At 42.8% G+C, this 16,808-nt stretch overlaps 1 protein-coding gene across 1 annotated transcript in view; it reads right to left on the bottom strand.

Annotated features, from left to right (window-relative positions):
• Positions 1-410: 410 nt before the first annotated feature.
• The window catches only part of Fam49a (family with sequence similarity 49 member A), a 109,402-nt gene continuing 93,004 nt past the window's right edge, over positions 411-16,808 (bottom strand). The window contains exons 5-12 of the mRNA XM_021178997.2: positions 16,667-16,772; positions 14,459-14,595; positions 13,938-14,015; positions 13,668-13,784; positions 13,496-13,575; positions 11,326-11,452; positions 6,283-6,353; positions 411-4,039 (exon numbers count right to left, since the gene is read on the bottom strand). Of these exons, the coding sequence (XP_021034656.1) occupies positions 3,976-4,039; positions 6,283-6,353; positions 11,326-11,452; positions 13,496-13,575; positions 13,668-13,784; positions 13,938-14,015; positions 14,459-14,595; positions 16,667-16,772 (780 nt within the window). The 3' untranslated portion in view covers positions 411-3,975. The remainder of the gene's footprint in view (positions 4,040-6,282; positions 6,354-11,325; positions 11,453-13,495; positions 13,576-13,667; positions 13,785-13,937; positions 14,016-14,458; positions 14,596-16,666; positions 16,773-16,808) is intronic.

Below are 16,808 nucleotides of genomic sequence, written 5' to 3'. Positions count from 1 at the left end.
GTCTGAAAGAAATGAACTTACACAGGGGAGGGTTTCCTTCTTTCACCCATTTTGCCAAATTCACAAAATGCTACTGCATTAAAATGAGTGAAAGAGCAATTCCTGGAGTTTCTTAGCATCCCTGGACAAGCAACTCTCCTACATCTCTAAGTATTAGTCTTGATTCTCTTTCTCTCTTTCTCTCCCTTCTCTCTCTCTTTCTTTATTTTAATTTTAATATAATTAAGGTCCTTGTTGAAATAAATGTGAGACCAGTAATTCTAAAAGCAGGCCCCTTGGGGAATTACATTCCATATTTGAGGAAACTATGGTGGAAGATCAGTTGACATGACGTCATTTCCTCACAGCAAGTTGAGCAGACTTCCATGCAGAGCCATCCATTTTGCCCTATGCGTCATATACAAACATGATTTTAAACTGTGTATGTACCAAACTTTAATTTTCATTTCACACTCAAAAGTTCTGTACAAAAAGAGGCAATGCAGGCAAAAACAAACAAACAAAAAGCCCAAAAAAACAAACAAAAAAATTACAATGACTCTGGCAAACAACATACAAGTGCTTCAAAGCCCCTTCTGATGTGCAACCATTTTTTACAGGTGTACTATGACAATGGAGTTCTGAAGGCTGGGGCTGGCAAAGATAAAATCCCAATGTTAGTTATTAATATCTAAAACACTTGAGAAATGCCTACAATATAAGACTGAATGAGAAGTCTGAACTCTACTGCACAACTGGATCCCTAGATTGAGCAGGCTTTATCTTTCAAAAGTATAACATTATTTTGACATAATTGTGATGATGTCTCACAAACTTAGGCTTGCCATTCTTGTTTGGCATAATGATAATAACTAAGAATGTATTTTATGTCCATGAGGAATATATTAACTAAATATTTAAAAACACCCAACACCTCCTTCAACGTTGTTAGCTAATATTCTGGCTCTATTGTGTCATCACAAATAAAAATTTCTCTTTCCACCCAACTTTTGCTGTGAAAGCCTAGGTGAACCTCAGAGAAGCTACCATGCCAAAAGCAGCAACATGGCTGGGAAACCTCATTTTTATCTTCTTTCTTGCTTCAAATCAATTATCTGAGTTATAGAAAACACTTTATTTGAAAGCTATGAGATATCAATTATGAAGTATTATTAACATTGACATCATTGCTGGTACTTTCCCCCAAACAACCCGTGAGTGTTGGATAAATGTGCATGCAGCACGAAAGAGAAAAAAGGGGAAGAAAACCCAAATTGTTCAAGGATTCCCGATGCCTACTGGACAGTCTGTTAAGAGTATTGGTCTCCCACCACAGTTCTGGAGTGGACTCAAGGCCCACTCCCTGTTAGTGATCACAGACACTCAGTCTGTCCCCCTGATGACCTGAGGCTATTATTTAGAGCCTGGGCTTCTCAAAATCCAAGTCCTGTTGACTCTCATCTTGGAGATAGTGGACTGGCTAGACTGAAGCAGACTGACAGCACCCATACACACATTTGGTCCCATTTAATAGAAAGGCTAACTAAGAGTTACAAATGTCCTAATCTATTATTTATTTATTTATTTATTTATTTATTTATTTATTTATTTATTTATCTATCTATCTATGTATGTATATTCTGACAGTTAATCCCTAATGTTTCCTTATGTAGCCAGCTGAGAGGCAGCTATGGTGTAGATACGTGGCTTGGATTCATGGCTCAGGTCTGTGTCTAAGAGCCCAATAGAAACTGGGCAGTTCTTTGTTCTTTGAAATCCCAATCTCCTCTGTTGAGGAAAGAGCAAACGGACAGATGCTTATTGTGCATCTCTGCTCTTGTAGGCTTGAGAGTTGCCCAACTAAGCATTGCCTATGGCTGCCAAATAGAAAATCCCTACGGCTGAACACTGGAGAATGTCTTACTGCCACAGGATGGTGTTTTCTGGCTTCCTCAAGATTTTGGAATTCCTAGGTTTCACAAGATCATGGAAGCCATCTAGCACGACTCTTAGAAAATGCTTAGGCCAGTCAATGGCCGCATTTACTCTGCTGGTAAAGCTCCAAGTGACAAAGTCTTTATGCTCTCTGTTGACTCTGCTAACATAAGCTGGGGAACTGGGTCTCCCATTTGTCTGCATTTGGTTTTTTGAAATGAGCCAAGTATCATCTTTCTTGGAGGACTCAAAGGAATGCTGGATGGCCACCCTAGTCTGGAAGTATTGCCTTGGGATGTTGCAAACCAAATAATACCACACCCTAATCATCCTAGACCTGACTTCCAGGATTATCATTCATTCAGTTGTCTGGAAAAATTCTCTCCTTCTAGCAGAGATATACAAGTAATAAAACAGGCTAGACTAAAAACTTCTCTACAATGGTCCATAGACTCCATAGTATATATTCTTAGGCCACATGGTGATCAGGAAAAGAGTAGAGTAGAGTCAGGTGGGAAACACTCAAGGATTTAGTTCTACGTACAACTCACCTTGTATGCCCATATCTTTTCTTGGATGTCAGAATATGTTTCAAGATTCCATCCTAGCTCAGTTCTGACCTATAAGCAGAATGATTGCAATTCTGAAGATATTGATATTCATCAAGATGGGTGGGATAGTACTCATTGGATTTATGCATGAAGAAAGGTTAGTGTAGTGGCTCCTAGTAGCCTTCCATTTTAGATTTCAAAAAAGATTTATCTTATTTCATGTGTCTCAGTATTTTTCCTGCATGTATATAAGTGTGCTGTGTGCATGCCTGATGCCCATAGAGATCAGAAGAGGGCACTGGATCCCATGCATTGGGAGTATTGGATAGTTGTGAGCCACTGAGTGGATGCTGGGAATCCAATCCATGTCCTCTGCAACGGCAACAGGTGCTCTTAACCACTGAGCCATATGAGGAAGGTGAAACAAAAAGTGAATTTGCCAAAGTACTCAGACTAGTGGGGGCTGACTCCAGGTAAGTAGAAATCATAGATTTCCTCTCTCTAAATTCCTCCAGTTTTCTGATAGTTAACAAAGTGCTTTAGTTCTCAGCTCTGATATGAACAGTCCATTTTGATAGAGAATTCCATCTTAAGACGGGTGGTGTACCTAGAACTCTGCAGACTCCTGGGAGGTGATTGATCTTATTTATGATATCACAACCGGAGTTCCATTTATCTGTCCCTGCAGGCAGAGGGTTGACACAGATAAGACTGTCCTCATGCCAACTCTCTCTCTCTCTCTCTCTCTCTCTCTCTCTAATATTCTTTTTTTAAAAAAGAAATAATATTCTTAAGATAGTCACTTTTCTCAATCCTCCTGCAAGAAGCCCTCTGTCTATCCCATAGCCTCCTCATTAGCTGATTAACACACAGACAATTTTCCTCTTGCAAATACTAAAAGGGAATGAAAGGGACACAAACCGAGACAGGAGAATATTCAGATTAATAAAACACGTGCATATAGAAAAGCTGCACGTGAGGTTTGCAAGCGGCAGGAAGAGGGTGGGGGACGTGCTGAACTCAGAACTCTTGCGCGCCGCTCTCCACATGCAGTTTTCTTATTTTGGATCTTCTCCCTCTGTTGTCTGTCAGGGTAACAGTTGTGTGTGTTTCTTGTATCTGAGCTCACACAGGAAATCAAGTACTTTGTGTTTCTATAAACTATACTCCCAGAGAGATAAAACATCTAGAATTAAAACAATACCACAAGCGATTAAGAATTTCTGATTGTTACAGGTATCACTACAGGACTCCAGCAGCCAAGGTTGAAGTTTCCGAATCTGGCCCTTGGTGAAAGGAGTTTCGCTTCAGACATCAAAGGTAAGGCGCTCAAGTCAATTTATGCTCGGCTGGGTTGAATCAGTCAGGATACAAATTCAGGTCCATATATTTCAGTGACAAGAAGGAAATGGTTATGTAAATACACAAGTATTAACATCAATCTGTATTAAATTATGTAAACATATACATCTTCTGAGGTCAGCATAGATCCTCCTCTCTGAGCAGGCCTCTACTGAAGCATCGCTCGAATCTGTTTGGAAGTCGATTCATCATTCAAGTGCTTTGTAGTGAACCTGAATGGAGAAAGAGAGTTTGATGTCAGGGCTTGCCCAATTGAAATTTGTAAATCCAACAGCGCGTGCTCATTTCCTTAGACAAGGACCCATAGTTTGGTGCTCATTCTATATACTTTCTGCAAGCTTTTATTTGACTTGGATTGGTTTTACTCTATACTCCAGATTGACTCTCTGTAACCCATGACGGCCTTAAACTCAGGGAAATCCTCCTGTGTCAGCCTTCCTATTGCTGAGATCAAAGGCATACACCACAATGCCAAGCTTCTAATGAGCTTGTGTGATGATCATTAAAATCATTAAAAAAAAAATCTCATTAGATGATAAACAAAGGGGACAAACTGATCTCATTTTCTCAGAGATAAAGTTCACAGTGCCTAGTTCAGCATCTTGTTCTTTGAGGCTGAGCAAGCTGAGTTACGGAATTCAAATTATGGCATCCAGAAATTTAAATGTTGCTGTCTATCTACTGTAGGAGCTGTACATCCCCCACTGCTGCTAGGGGCCACAAGTGAGGTACATAAACAAAAGTGCAATTTAAGCATCTTATTCATTACTCAATCTCGTGTGCAAAGGAATGTCAAAAAAAAAATGGCAAAAAACCCTGTAATAAAGCTTTTACCACATGATACTTCAAAGATCCTATTCCAGTCACAAATGTCTCTTTAAATGAGGTAAGTGACTTGATTTCACAGGTGAGAAGGCTGAGGGTCAGACAGAGTCAGTGGCTCACTCTGAATCTCAGAGCAGATGGTTTTGATTTGTGAATAGTCTGTGACTTTTGACTTGAGTCTACGTCTGCTGCCTCAAAAGCCTACACTCTTCCCAGTTCATCACGGATCTTCAGGAAATACAAATTCCCATACTGGGCTGGGACTAGTGGCTTGACACAATGCCCTGATCTCCAGGATGTTTTGGCAGCTAGAATGAAACTGGAAAGTTTCCGAAGTTCAGAAGTTAAAGACTTCTTAATGAATATTAAAAGCCAGCCGAGTCTCCTTTGGAGAAAACCTAGGATTTAGGAGGCTCATAAGACACACACATTCTCAAAGATGATGAATTGGCAACTCAGAAAAATAGCAACTTCAGTGTCTTGAGACTGCTGATTTCTTCGTCTGTTGAGGGAGGATAATAGGTCAGCCATGGTTCTAAGGGTTGCAGTGGTCCCATGTGCTGTGACTAGAGGTGGAACACTGCATGCAGAAATGAGTGCCTCCTCCTTTCTCTTAGATTTACCCAAGTTTAGTGCAGGTATTTCTTACATCGTCTGGAACTGACATCAGGGTCCATAAGACTTCCTGATTGAGATCCTGCAGAAGGATGATTTGTGCGATTCAGCAAATTCCTTAGGATGCAGCACAGCTAAAAATAACCACCTCTTCCTTGAGGTGGATTAAGCAAATGTATCCTTGGGAAAAGGGAACAGTGCCTAAGGAGTGGAAATAAGTTCAGGCATCCAGCAGTGAATAACAGGATCTCAGGTTCTCAGTTCTGAGAGTTGTATGTGGGAACTCCTTGGGGAGCCAGGAAAACACACACACACACACACACACACACACACACACAGAGAGAGAGAGAGAGAGAGAGAGCGAGAGAGAGAGAGAGAGACCCCAGAGGTGCTTGAGTTGGGCTTCCAGGCCAGTGATCCAGTGATTTAATTTACTTGACCTCCAACCTCAGTGCCTGGAAACTCCCCTCATCTTTCTCCCATGAATCCAGGGTTGGGAGCCCTGGGTGAAGGCAGACATGAGAAATGGATGATTTCCTTCTCGGAAGACTCCTCTGCTAACAGAGTATCTTGGTCAAGTCAAGCCCGAGATCTGTGGGGCCACTCAGATCCAAGTATTGGTAACTTGACCCGTTACTGTTAGGACATTGAAAAGTTATTTGAACGTATGGTGGTTCAGGCCTTTAATTCAAACACTCAGGAGGCAGAGACAGGCAGATCCATGCGTTCAAGGTCATCCAGGACTACAGAGCTTGTTTGAGCACAGCCAGGGCTAAGCAGAAACACCCTGTCTCAAAAACCCAAAGCCTTAAAAAAAAGTTGCCTCATATTCTCCCATCTGTACAAAATGAATAATAAAAATGGTGCTGACCTCCAAACCTTGCTAGGGAGAGGAGTGATGTTAAAATGAGTGGAGGGCTAAGACTGATAGGTTGGTGCTCAGACTCAAACACCCGCATCTGCAATGGCCTGCAAGGGCTCCCGCTCTATCAGCCTCTGCCAGAGACAAGCTCACCTGAGAGCATTCAGGAGCCCTTCCACACTGTCTGGGGCCTGTTCCTTCAACACCTTTATGCAGCCTTTCATCTGGAAGAAGAATGCACAGCATTTTGTTATTACCCTGTGTCATCCTGTCCACAGTGACATATGTCCATCCAAACACCTCTCTGAAGCATCAGCACATGCAAATCACGGACAAGCTTCTCTCCTCTCTCAGGATGGTGCAGCACTGCTCTGGGTTTCTCAAGAGTTCTGTATGACTGCAATCCCAATTGATTTTCACCCTATGCTACAACTGGGCATCTCATTTTCTTTGGGGAGAAACCTCTTGCCTTGTACTATGGAGCTCAAACCAGTAATAGAAATGGTTCTTCTTGGCCCTCAGTTGAGATTCACGACGTGTTCTATACACTCAGTAATTTAATGCTTTGTCGGCTAAGGATGCTCTTTCCGCTTTGAGCTGTTGACTGTCATACGCTCAATATTTTATAAAGTCTCAAGTTCATCAGCCTCAGAAAACATGTATGTATGTGTGTATGTGTCTGTGTGTATGCTTGGTATGTGTGTGTTTATAGGTACATGTGTGTTGCATGCATGAACAGATCAGAAGACAAGCTCAGTTGTCATTCCTGAGGTACTGTCAACCTAATTTTTGAGACAGGATCTCTTTGCTTACTTTACTTGCAGATTAGGCTAGAATAGATGACAAGCAAGCTAAGGCATCTCCCCATCTCTGTTCTAGGGCTAGGAATGCAAGCATGTTCAAAACATATGGTTTTCTTTTTTAAAAAACATGGCAGAGACAAATTTTGGGGACCCATCCCAATAAACAACCACCAAACCCAGACACTATTGTATATACCAACAAGATATTGCTGACAGGACCCTGATATAGCTCTCTTCTGTGAGGCTATGCCAGTGCCTGGCAAATACAGAAGTGGATGCTCACAGTCAGCTATTGGATAGAACACAGGGTCCCCAATGAAGGAGCTAGAGAAAGTACCCAAGGAGCTGAAGGATTCTGCAACCCTATAGGTGGAACAACAATATGAACTAACCAGTACCCCCAGAGCTCGAGTCTCTAGCTCATATGTAGCAGAGGTTGGCCTAGTCGGCCATCATTGTGAGGAGAGGCCCTTGGTCTTGAGAAGATTATATGCCCCAGTACAGGGGAATGCCAGGGCCAGGGAGTGTGAGTGGGTGGGTTGGGGAGCAAGGGGACGGGGTTGGGGGGAGGGTATAGGGGATTTGCGGAGAGGAAACTAGGAAAGGGGATAACATTTGAAATGTAAATGAAGAAAACATCTAATTAAAAAAAGAAAGAAAATAAAACAGTGTGGAGACTACCACCACCACCACCACCACCAGCAGCAACAACAACAACAACAAATGGCTTCTGGGGGCAAACTCATGCCCAGTACTTGCAAGGTGAATGCCATATAGACAGAGCTATCCCTGTGGCTCTGTGGTGGTCTCTTTTCATCCCACTGTCCATACCAAAGATAGTCGCAACCACTTATTTGTGATCCCAATACGGCTTTATACTTGTTAGGTAACTGTCAATAGACTAGCCCCCAAGTGAATAATTTGTCTCTTGCACTAGACCTGAAACTCCTAGAAGTGCAGGTCTGTGTCTTAACTGTCTCTGAGAAGTCTGGCAAAGGGCAGTTGTAAAGAATGTGAACTTATAGAGGTCGAATGCTTGGGTTTTACCCATGCTGCTTTGTATTTGCATGAAGTTCCTTAAGTTTCTAAGTTTTCTGAGGCCTTGGAATTAAAGTTATCTAATTGAGCCATGAAAAGGAAAATTTACATAGATCCTGTTATTTTATGCATATCCTAGAGTATTTTACTTCTCCTTTGGAAAAAGCAAAGATCTTTCTATAAAAAGTCAATCACTTATTTTAATCTTAGATATTCACACAGTCTGTGGGTATCTGATGACTTTGGTTATACAAACAGCGACTTGCAGAGAGGTAACTTCACAACATCCCCTGTGGTTATACTTCAAATATGCAGAAGCTTTGTGGTGACAGCTTGATAGACTCAGCCAATTGCTGAGAAGCATTTGGAGGTCAAAGAACAACGAATGCCATATTCAACTACATACATCTATCAAAGATACAATTTTGGAGAGAGGCTACAAGTACACCAGGTCTGTGCCACGTTGGGTCTGTGATGGCATCAAGCCCAGAGATGCAGGGAATTTGTCCTTCTTCCATTAGAACTGGGGTGGGGGGGTCTAGTGGGAGGAGAGAGACAGGTAGCTCATTATCACCGTGTGATAGGTGTTCTTGTGATGATGTACCGAAGGGCAGTGAGAGCATAGATGGAGATGAAGGCGGAAGTGCAAGTGGGTAGTCTGGAGGAGTTTCTAATTCTATTTCTGGATGGTTAAAGCCGTGGGTTTGAATAACAAGAAACTGTGAGAAATGCATTCAGGGACAGAGCCAGTGTGGGTTTAGCAACACAGTAGGAACTTGGAGGCTTTTCATTGTAGAAAATACCCTTGGCAGGTGTTAAGCACTGCATAAATATAGTGAGTATAGAAAATGACAAGGTGAAGCAAAGACAGAATGAGGAGGAGGAGCGGGAAATCCTCAGGGCATGAGGGGTGGGGGTAACAGTGAGCTGAAACACACGGGGTGCGGATGGGAAGGGGGTCACTGGCAATTGGAGGATCTGAGGGTGACAGCTCTGGGTTTCGTCTAGCTTAGAAACCCAATGAGATAAATAAGACAATATCTGAAATATGGTTAGCAAGGGAAAGAGAACCTGTGGTTGGGAACCAGTCAGGCTTCATGTTTCCATAACTAGTGTGGTCTGGAGTTATGGGCAGCGTCTTGGCTGGAGATAGAGGTTAAGGTGTATTTCTCTGGGAATCACTTGAGAACACTACTTCATCCCCACCACTCCTGCTACCAAGACTGCCACCTGGTCTGTAAACAGCTCATCATCTCTGTGTCTTCTCTTAGTGATTTTGCTCTGACTCTTCCTTCCCTCTATCTGTCTGAAAAATAAAATCCTTGAAGGACTACCTCAAATACCAGCTCCTTGTTGTTGCCTCTAAGCAGACTATTCTCTCCCTCAACTGGTTTCTAGTGCTCTCTGCATGCCTCTTCTGCAAACCAGACCTCATCCTTGGGGTATGCACACAGTACCACTTCCAGGGCCTTATCCTTATGTGCTAATGTCCTCAGGACTTATCAACCCTGTGGCTATAACTGCTGGTTTAGAAGTAGAGTTTAGAAGTAGAGTGGTACCTGGAAGGACAGACCCACCTTGGATGTGCTTAATAAGCCTAAAACTGTGTTAGAGGCACACACACAGTTCAACATTCACTAGCCTTTCTTAATCTGCACTAATCAACAGACTTGAACAATACTCTTGAAAGCCAACATAGGCTTTGCTTGGGAACATAACAGATTCAGTAAATCGTATAGAAAGCCAAGCTCTGTAGAAATTGGGGTGACAAGGGATGGATAGATGGCTCAGTGGATTGCTTTACAAACATGAGGACTTGAATCCAAATCCCCAACAACCACATACAAATGTCATGTGCCCATGACCCCAGAACTTGTGGGTGGAGATAGGGGATGCCAGGAAAGGACAGGCCAGCCAGCCTAGCCAACTCCGCAAGCTTCAGGTTCTACGAGAGAGCCTGCCTCCAGGGAATAATGAGAAGAGTGATGGCCCAGGGAATCCTTACATCTTCCTCTGGCCTCTGTTGGTGTGTGCGTAGGCATACAAACCCACAGCCCACAAACATATGTGAACACACATGCACTAAATCACAAAGAAAAGGTTAAAGGAAAAAAAACCCGCCTCATTTCCCCCTGCATAGTTTTTAATTATTGACTCTGTGGCAAGTTAACAAATGGCCAACCCAAAATGCCTTAGGCACTAAACTCAACTCACAGTCACATGATATTTAGAGTTTTTCCATAGTTGCTTATACTCAAGCTGTAGTGTAAAACCCTTACGCCCCCCACAATGAATACAATCAACCTTTTTATTGCAAGGTTGTCATAATATACTCTTATGTAAATAGAATATATTTTCAAATAGTGCACATGGCAGGATTCTAATTTGCTAGGCATATCCACCCATCAAAATACAAGGAGCAGTATTGGTTTCTCTCCGCTTCCTAACCATGAATGCATTGTACTGGACTGCCTCCATCTCCTGCTGCCACTCCCTGTGATGAACTGTGCCCTGACCTGGGAGCCAGAATAAACTCTTCTGTCAGGGTATTTAATCACAGCAGTAGAAAAAGTAATTAATATAGTGTACAGGTAAATGCTGGCTTACGGTAGTAGCATTTTATTCTAAATGTTGGCTTATGGCAGTAATGTTTTATTCTACACTCAACAGCAACTGTAGTGATGACATGTTTCCAAAGGTCTCTCCATAGGCATTGAAGCTTTCTCTCCTTTCACTTGCACTTACTCATTGGCTCTGTGGGGGCCTCTACTGGTATCAGGTATATACCTCAGGGCATTAGGTACACTGACCATTGTCCCTATCCTTTTTTAAAAAGCTGGGTCTACAGGAATGTTACAAAGAGCAAACTGGTAAACAAGCCGAGGACCAGAGGAGAAAGAAGGCATTACTTATGTGGGGCACAGGAAGTGTGCTCCAGGGCACTTCTGGCAATAAGAACAGATAGGATGATTGACAGGACAGCAGGTGAGGTATTATAAGACTGGTAGGTCATTTGGTCTTTGACCATCATGCCTTGTAACCTCGAACCTCTAAACTCTATAACACCCATAAGGTGTTATAGGTACAGAAGGTGCACTGACAGGGAATCCGGGATGGACAAAGGGCAGTGTGAAGATACAGGTGGACCATCTCTGCCCATCAGAGGCCAGAGAGCTCCTCCAAACCACGAGAAAGAGCGCACTACTTGCTATAAAATATGTGCCAAGCATCTCCAACGTATGACTCTTGGAGAGGTCTTTCCAGTGAGAGACGGAGGCCAGAGGACGAGAAGTAAGGTCTGCCTGCTGCCTTTCATGGGCTTTATGTGGAGAGAGCATTGCACGAGCATCCTTACATCAATCTTGGATGTTTTGCAGAAAGCTCCCACGGGGTGCACGTGGTCATAGAGGATGATGACGCCCACCATCACCCTCATGCAGAACATCAGTGTCTCCTCGCTTGTAAACCTGCTCCTGTACTCCCTGAAAGAAAAGACACAGCCGAGACATCTTGTTAGAACACACACATTCTGAGATCCACAACTGGGTACTCCTCCACACCCTCATCCCCCCCACCCTGGAGAACTCATCCAGGACCTGAAACAACCAGGTTAATACGCTCTTGAAAAGACCCAAGATGATAATTTCTCTTGAATCTATCCAACCAGCAATTTAGTGCAAAAATACGGTAAATTAGAGGGCAGTAAATTTCCTTCTCTGCTTCCCCTCAGTAGCTAGCTTACCACGTACATCAACTGCTGCCCATCAATCCTGAATATTTTATAGCCGGGCCCTCTGGCTGTCCGAGATTATAGAGAATAATGGCTTCATTACAGAGGAAAAAAAAATCAGGCTCATTTCTACACAGCAGCTCTCTTGTCTCCAGCTGGAGTCTCTTCCTTTGTTAACAAACGGGCTGCGGACGAACTTGGAATGGCAGATATCTCAAAGAAATTATGTACCTGGGAGTTATTTGTGGAGTTTAAATTTTGCTCACTTACCTTGATAGGGGCCCTGATGATTGCAATAATTTAGGCCAATGCTAGAGATATTTTTAGCATCAATTTCATTATGAATTAGCACCACAATACAGACAATTACTATTTCTGTCTTGAAGTAAATCTTTACTTTGCTATGAAGGAGACATTTAAAATTAATATCCTTTTATGGGGGCAGGAGAGATGGTTCACTGGGTAAAGCACTTGCTGCCCATGGGAAAGGAAATGAGTTTAGATCCCTAGTGCCCATATATGTATGAGGCAGACATGATGGCTAGTTTTATGTCAACATGACAGAAACTAGAATCACTGGAGAAGAGAAAGCCTCAATTGAGAAAATGCCTTCATAAAATTGGGCTGTAGGTAAGCCTATGGGACATTTTCTTTATTAGTGATTGAGGAGGGCCCAGCTTAATGTGGGTGAGGTCCCCCCTGGGTGAGGTCCCCCCTGGGCAGGCGGTCCTAGGTTTTATAAGGAAGCAGGCTGAGCAAGTCTTGATGAGCAAGCCAGTAAGCAGCACCCCTTCACAGGCTCCTGCCTCCAGGTTTCAATCTTGCTTGAGTTCCTGTCTTGACTTCCTTTAACGATGGACTATAGTGTGAAGTATAAGCAAAATAACCCTTTTTGGTCCTGAGTTGCTTTTGGTCATGGCGTTTTATCATAGCAACAGTAACCCTAACTAAGGTAGTGGCCCACCTGCAATCCCAGCTCTCTTGGGAGGCAGAGATAGGGAATACCTGTAGCAAGCTGTAGTCCCACCATCCAAATCAAGGTTCAAATGAAAGACACTGCCTCAACATACTATCAGAAAGCAATCAAGGAAGACACCCACAGTCTGGCTTGGTTTAGACACACACACACACACATACACACACACACCACATGTATATGCACCTGAACACAAGAGTGCATCTGCATCTGCAAATACAAACACATGTGCATATTCACAATATGTGAATATGAATACACACACAAACACTGCACATATAGATACATGTTTATATAAAAGGATAAACATTGTTTTATACTTGGAGTCAGCCAGTATTTATAAGGTGCTTGTGACACTTTTGGGGTCCTAAACACTCTAGAGAGCAGATGGTATCATGGGTATTACATTGTGTATCTGGTCATAGTTTAAGAACAAAGAAATAGACTGTGAAGAGAAGTTGGGGAAAATTACATTTGCAATGGTCTTATGATTGTTACTCTTGGTTCTAAATCTCTACAGTATGTTGACAATACCCACCCATTTAGCCCATCTCTCCATTCCTTTGCAAGTCCTACAGCATCAGACAGGCTGTAAAAAGTTTGTGAGGTCAACAAACCATCAGGGCCTCAGCTATTTCAGCTGTAAAACAGATCTAGCATCGACACCGACCACCCTAAGTTCCTTATGAAACTGAAGCAAATGCTGGACATGGAAACTTCACTATAACATCTGAAAGAGGGCAAGGCACCATCATCACCTCTGAGCAGATCTCAGCTGGGTGAACACCTAGCCACGCTCACACATCTGCTTTCACTTACGGTGTTTCCAGCATGACTTTACAGACACTTGTCATCGTACTGAGGCAGTCTGTGGTATTCTCTATTGGCAGGGTTTTATTCTAAATGGAGAGACACAAATGCACATTAGCCTTACTAGCAGCATCTACGTGAGGTAAACAGAGGGCCCGCTGGGCCGTTCAACTGCACTTACTTCGGAGACAAAGTGCATTGTGGCATTGCTAAGAGTCTTCAACATCGGTGTGGCTTCTGCATAGAAGAGGGACATTCGATTGGCCATCTCATTATTAACTTCATTCTCAATGTCTAGCTGATGAAATCAAGACAAGATACAGTTTTTTAAAAAAATAAAGATCACCACTTCTGAAAACAAGCTATAGACAAGGACTCTGCCTTTTCTCTGTGCCCAGCCATGTGTAGAGAGGGCGTGGCCCCAGCCAGGAAGACGCACGGGAGGACTCACATGCATGTTGTTGATACGGTTACGGCTTATTGTTCTTCGATAGTAACTGAAGTCATTCTGAATCGCTGGGTTCCTCATCTGAAATTCAGGAGAGAGGAAAGAAGGTTAGCTCCTAGAAACAGGAAGAAAGCAACATCAGGATCTCGGAAAAACATGGCAGGAATTTTCTTTGTCATCTAAAAGCCGGAGTAACAGTTAAAAATAAGAGCTTATAACGCCAGTGTTCTGAAATATGTACTGTTCTTACTCTGGGCTGTATTTAGGGAAAACATGTTTGCCTGGTGAGAAAGAGACACTTAGTAAGGGTTTTCCTTCCACTTGTTTGACAGATTCCAAATTTCCACATGTAAGGCACCCTCTTAGATTACTCTGACCACACAGACTGCAAATATTCACCACATAATAAGCCTCCTTGGGAAGGCTTTACATCTTACTCTCCCAAACCCACTCCACAGCCTTGGCAGCACAGCCATAAAGCAGTGGTACCCAGGGGAACTTTCACAGGATGTGAGCGTCCTGACCTTCAGCTCATCGAATCGAAGGGTAAAATGTAAGATTTCTGCAAATTCCTTTGCGAGGGCTTGCTCCCGTTCCAGGTGCTGGGTTGGTGTATAGGGTGGACACGTCAGAGATTCCAATAAACTCTGAAGTGCTTTTTCTGAAAGCCAAGGGGAAAGAGAGAGATGGAGATATATTTTAGGTGGACCAGAAGCATCCTTTAAAAGTAGTACTGAGTTCAAGTTGACATTCTCAGACATAACCTGTGTGGCTATTCCAAAGCTCGGTTCACTTAGCAGTCTCAACTCCTGAGCCTTTTAGAAAACCAGGAATAAATGTATGGTGTTTATATGATTGATAGCCCCTAATGATTCCAGACCAGATGAGTGGGTGAGAAGGTGGCATCAGCAAAGTGTCTGCTGTGCCAACGAGTGGATCTCATTTATATCTATAGCACCCCCAAGTATTGGGGTGCCGGCACGTAGCTCTAGCTTTGGAAGTGGGAATGAGGACAGAGGCAGAAGAGTCAGAGCTCTTTGGGGCCAGGCAGTTTACCCAGTCAGTGAGCTACAGAAGCAGGCTACAGAAGCAGACACTGGTGCCTGTTTTGGCCCTGTCTCCATACATGAGTCCTCAACACATGGATTATGTCATCTCTTTAACACTGGGAATTCTTCTCCTCTTGTCACGTGCTTCTCCGTTCCTATACTCCCAGGATATTTACCTACAAATCTACCACCATGTTTACTTTATTGTTCTCAGAAGAATCTCATCCCTCTCATTTGCTCATTTCTGATCATTCTCCACTCCTTTTGCTTTCATATTATTTTTAACAGCAGAGTCATTTAACTAATTCTCTATAGCAGGAGTTGATAAGCTATGATCCATAGGCTAAATCTGGATCACTGTTTTCTTTTTTAATGAATAAAGTTTTATTTAAAAGGTACATGCACTAATCCCTTCCTGTACTGAGTAGAGCTACACTGGTGTTGGTACTATGATATAAACTCTAGTAAAGACAGGACAGCTCACAGATAAATATATCTACTGTCTAGATTATTACAGGAAAAGTTGACATCACTGTTTTGATGTCCTCATAAGCCTTTAGCATCCTTACAGGGACCGTCTCAAGACTTTGTTAGGCATCCCACCCATGGAAACACATCATCTTCAGGGGCAACAAGGTATAACCTAGCCTGCTTTGACGGATGCACCTTTCTCTGTCTGTTGAGGTAGAATCCAGTTTCCTGGAATTTCAGCTCACTCCTTTCAGATGCACACTGAGGAAACAGAATTTGATTTCTCTTCTACCTGAGAGCCTGAGGCAACCTTCTTTGCTTGTGAAATCCGTTTGTGTCACCCCCTTAGCTGGTCTGAACACTGAATCTTATCAATATCCCAGTGATGATTTTAACTTTGGGTTTTCTCTTACAATGTGGCACAAGTTTTAGTGGTAAATTAAAGCAGAAGTTGATGGCTACCCTTTTCATTCTAGATACTCTATATGAACAAATAAAACCCCAAGTTATGGCAGTGATCACACCATATTGCTCGTGGTACTCAGCCAGTTTGTCAACCTCATTTGCCTTCACCCCAGCTTCTGTAGCCATCCTATTTACAGCTTTACTTGTTTTTAAAGCTCAAGTTAAAAAAATGCTAGGTTTATTTTCTTACATTTTATATTAAGCTAATTAAGTTTTTTGGAGGGGGTGAGGAAATTGTGGCTTTAAATAAACTCTATCCTCCAATTTTGGTTTTATTAAAACTGAAACCAGGGCTCAGCAGTTAAGAGCACTTACTGCTCCTGCTGACAACCAGGGTTTGGTTCCCAGAACCCTCAGGGCAGCTCACAACCATCTGCACCCCCTTTTTTCAAGGAACCTGACACCCTCTTCTGGCTTCTGAAAGTTCTATGCAAACAGTACCCCTAAACGCACACAGGCATACATGCACACATATAACAGAAATAAATATTTAGGAAATGAGATTAAGCTTTGAAGAGCAGATGGGCACAGTGACAAAGTATCAAGAGAGCATGAGCCAGGAGAGGCCTCACTGTGCCCATCAGTCACTTCCAGAGAAAGCATGTGGTAGAGTCAAAGCAACGGGAATGATAGAAATTGCTCATGAATTGTCTCATAAGATATAATGGCAGTCCATGAATGTGGGACATATTCTGACACGTAGAGCTGTTCATTCTACACTCTCAAATGGCAAAGAAATCTACTCACCAAGACGGATGGAAAATTCGTAAAACCTCTTCAGCCTCACCACCAGAGGGCATACTGCATTCCAAGCCTTCTCCTGAAGTTGAATGTCATTGGGATTTTGAATTGCCTACAGGAGAAAAGGGTGGTGGTGGTGAGTTTTCTC

This window comes from Mus caroli, chromosome 12 (genome assembly GCF_900094665.2).
Source record: "Mus caroli chromosome 12, CAROLI_EIJ_v1.1, whole genome shotgun sequence".
In the NCBI taxonomy this organism is placed as follows: Eukaryota; Metazoa; Chordata; class Mammalia; order Rodentia; family Muridae; genus Mus; species Mus caroli.
The sequence above is the reverse complement of the archived record's forward strand: the minus strand, read 5'-3'. Positions and strand labels throughout refer to the sequence as shown.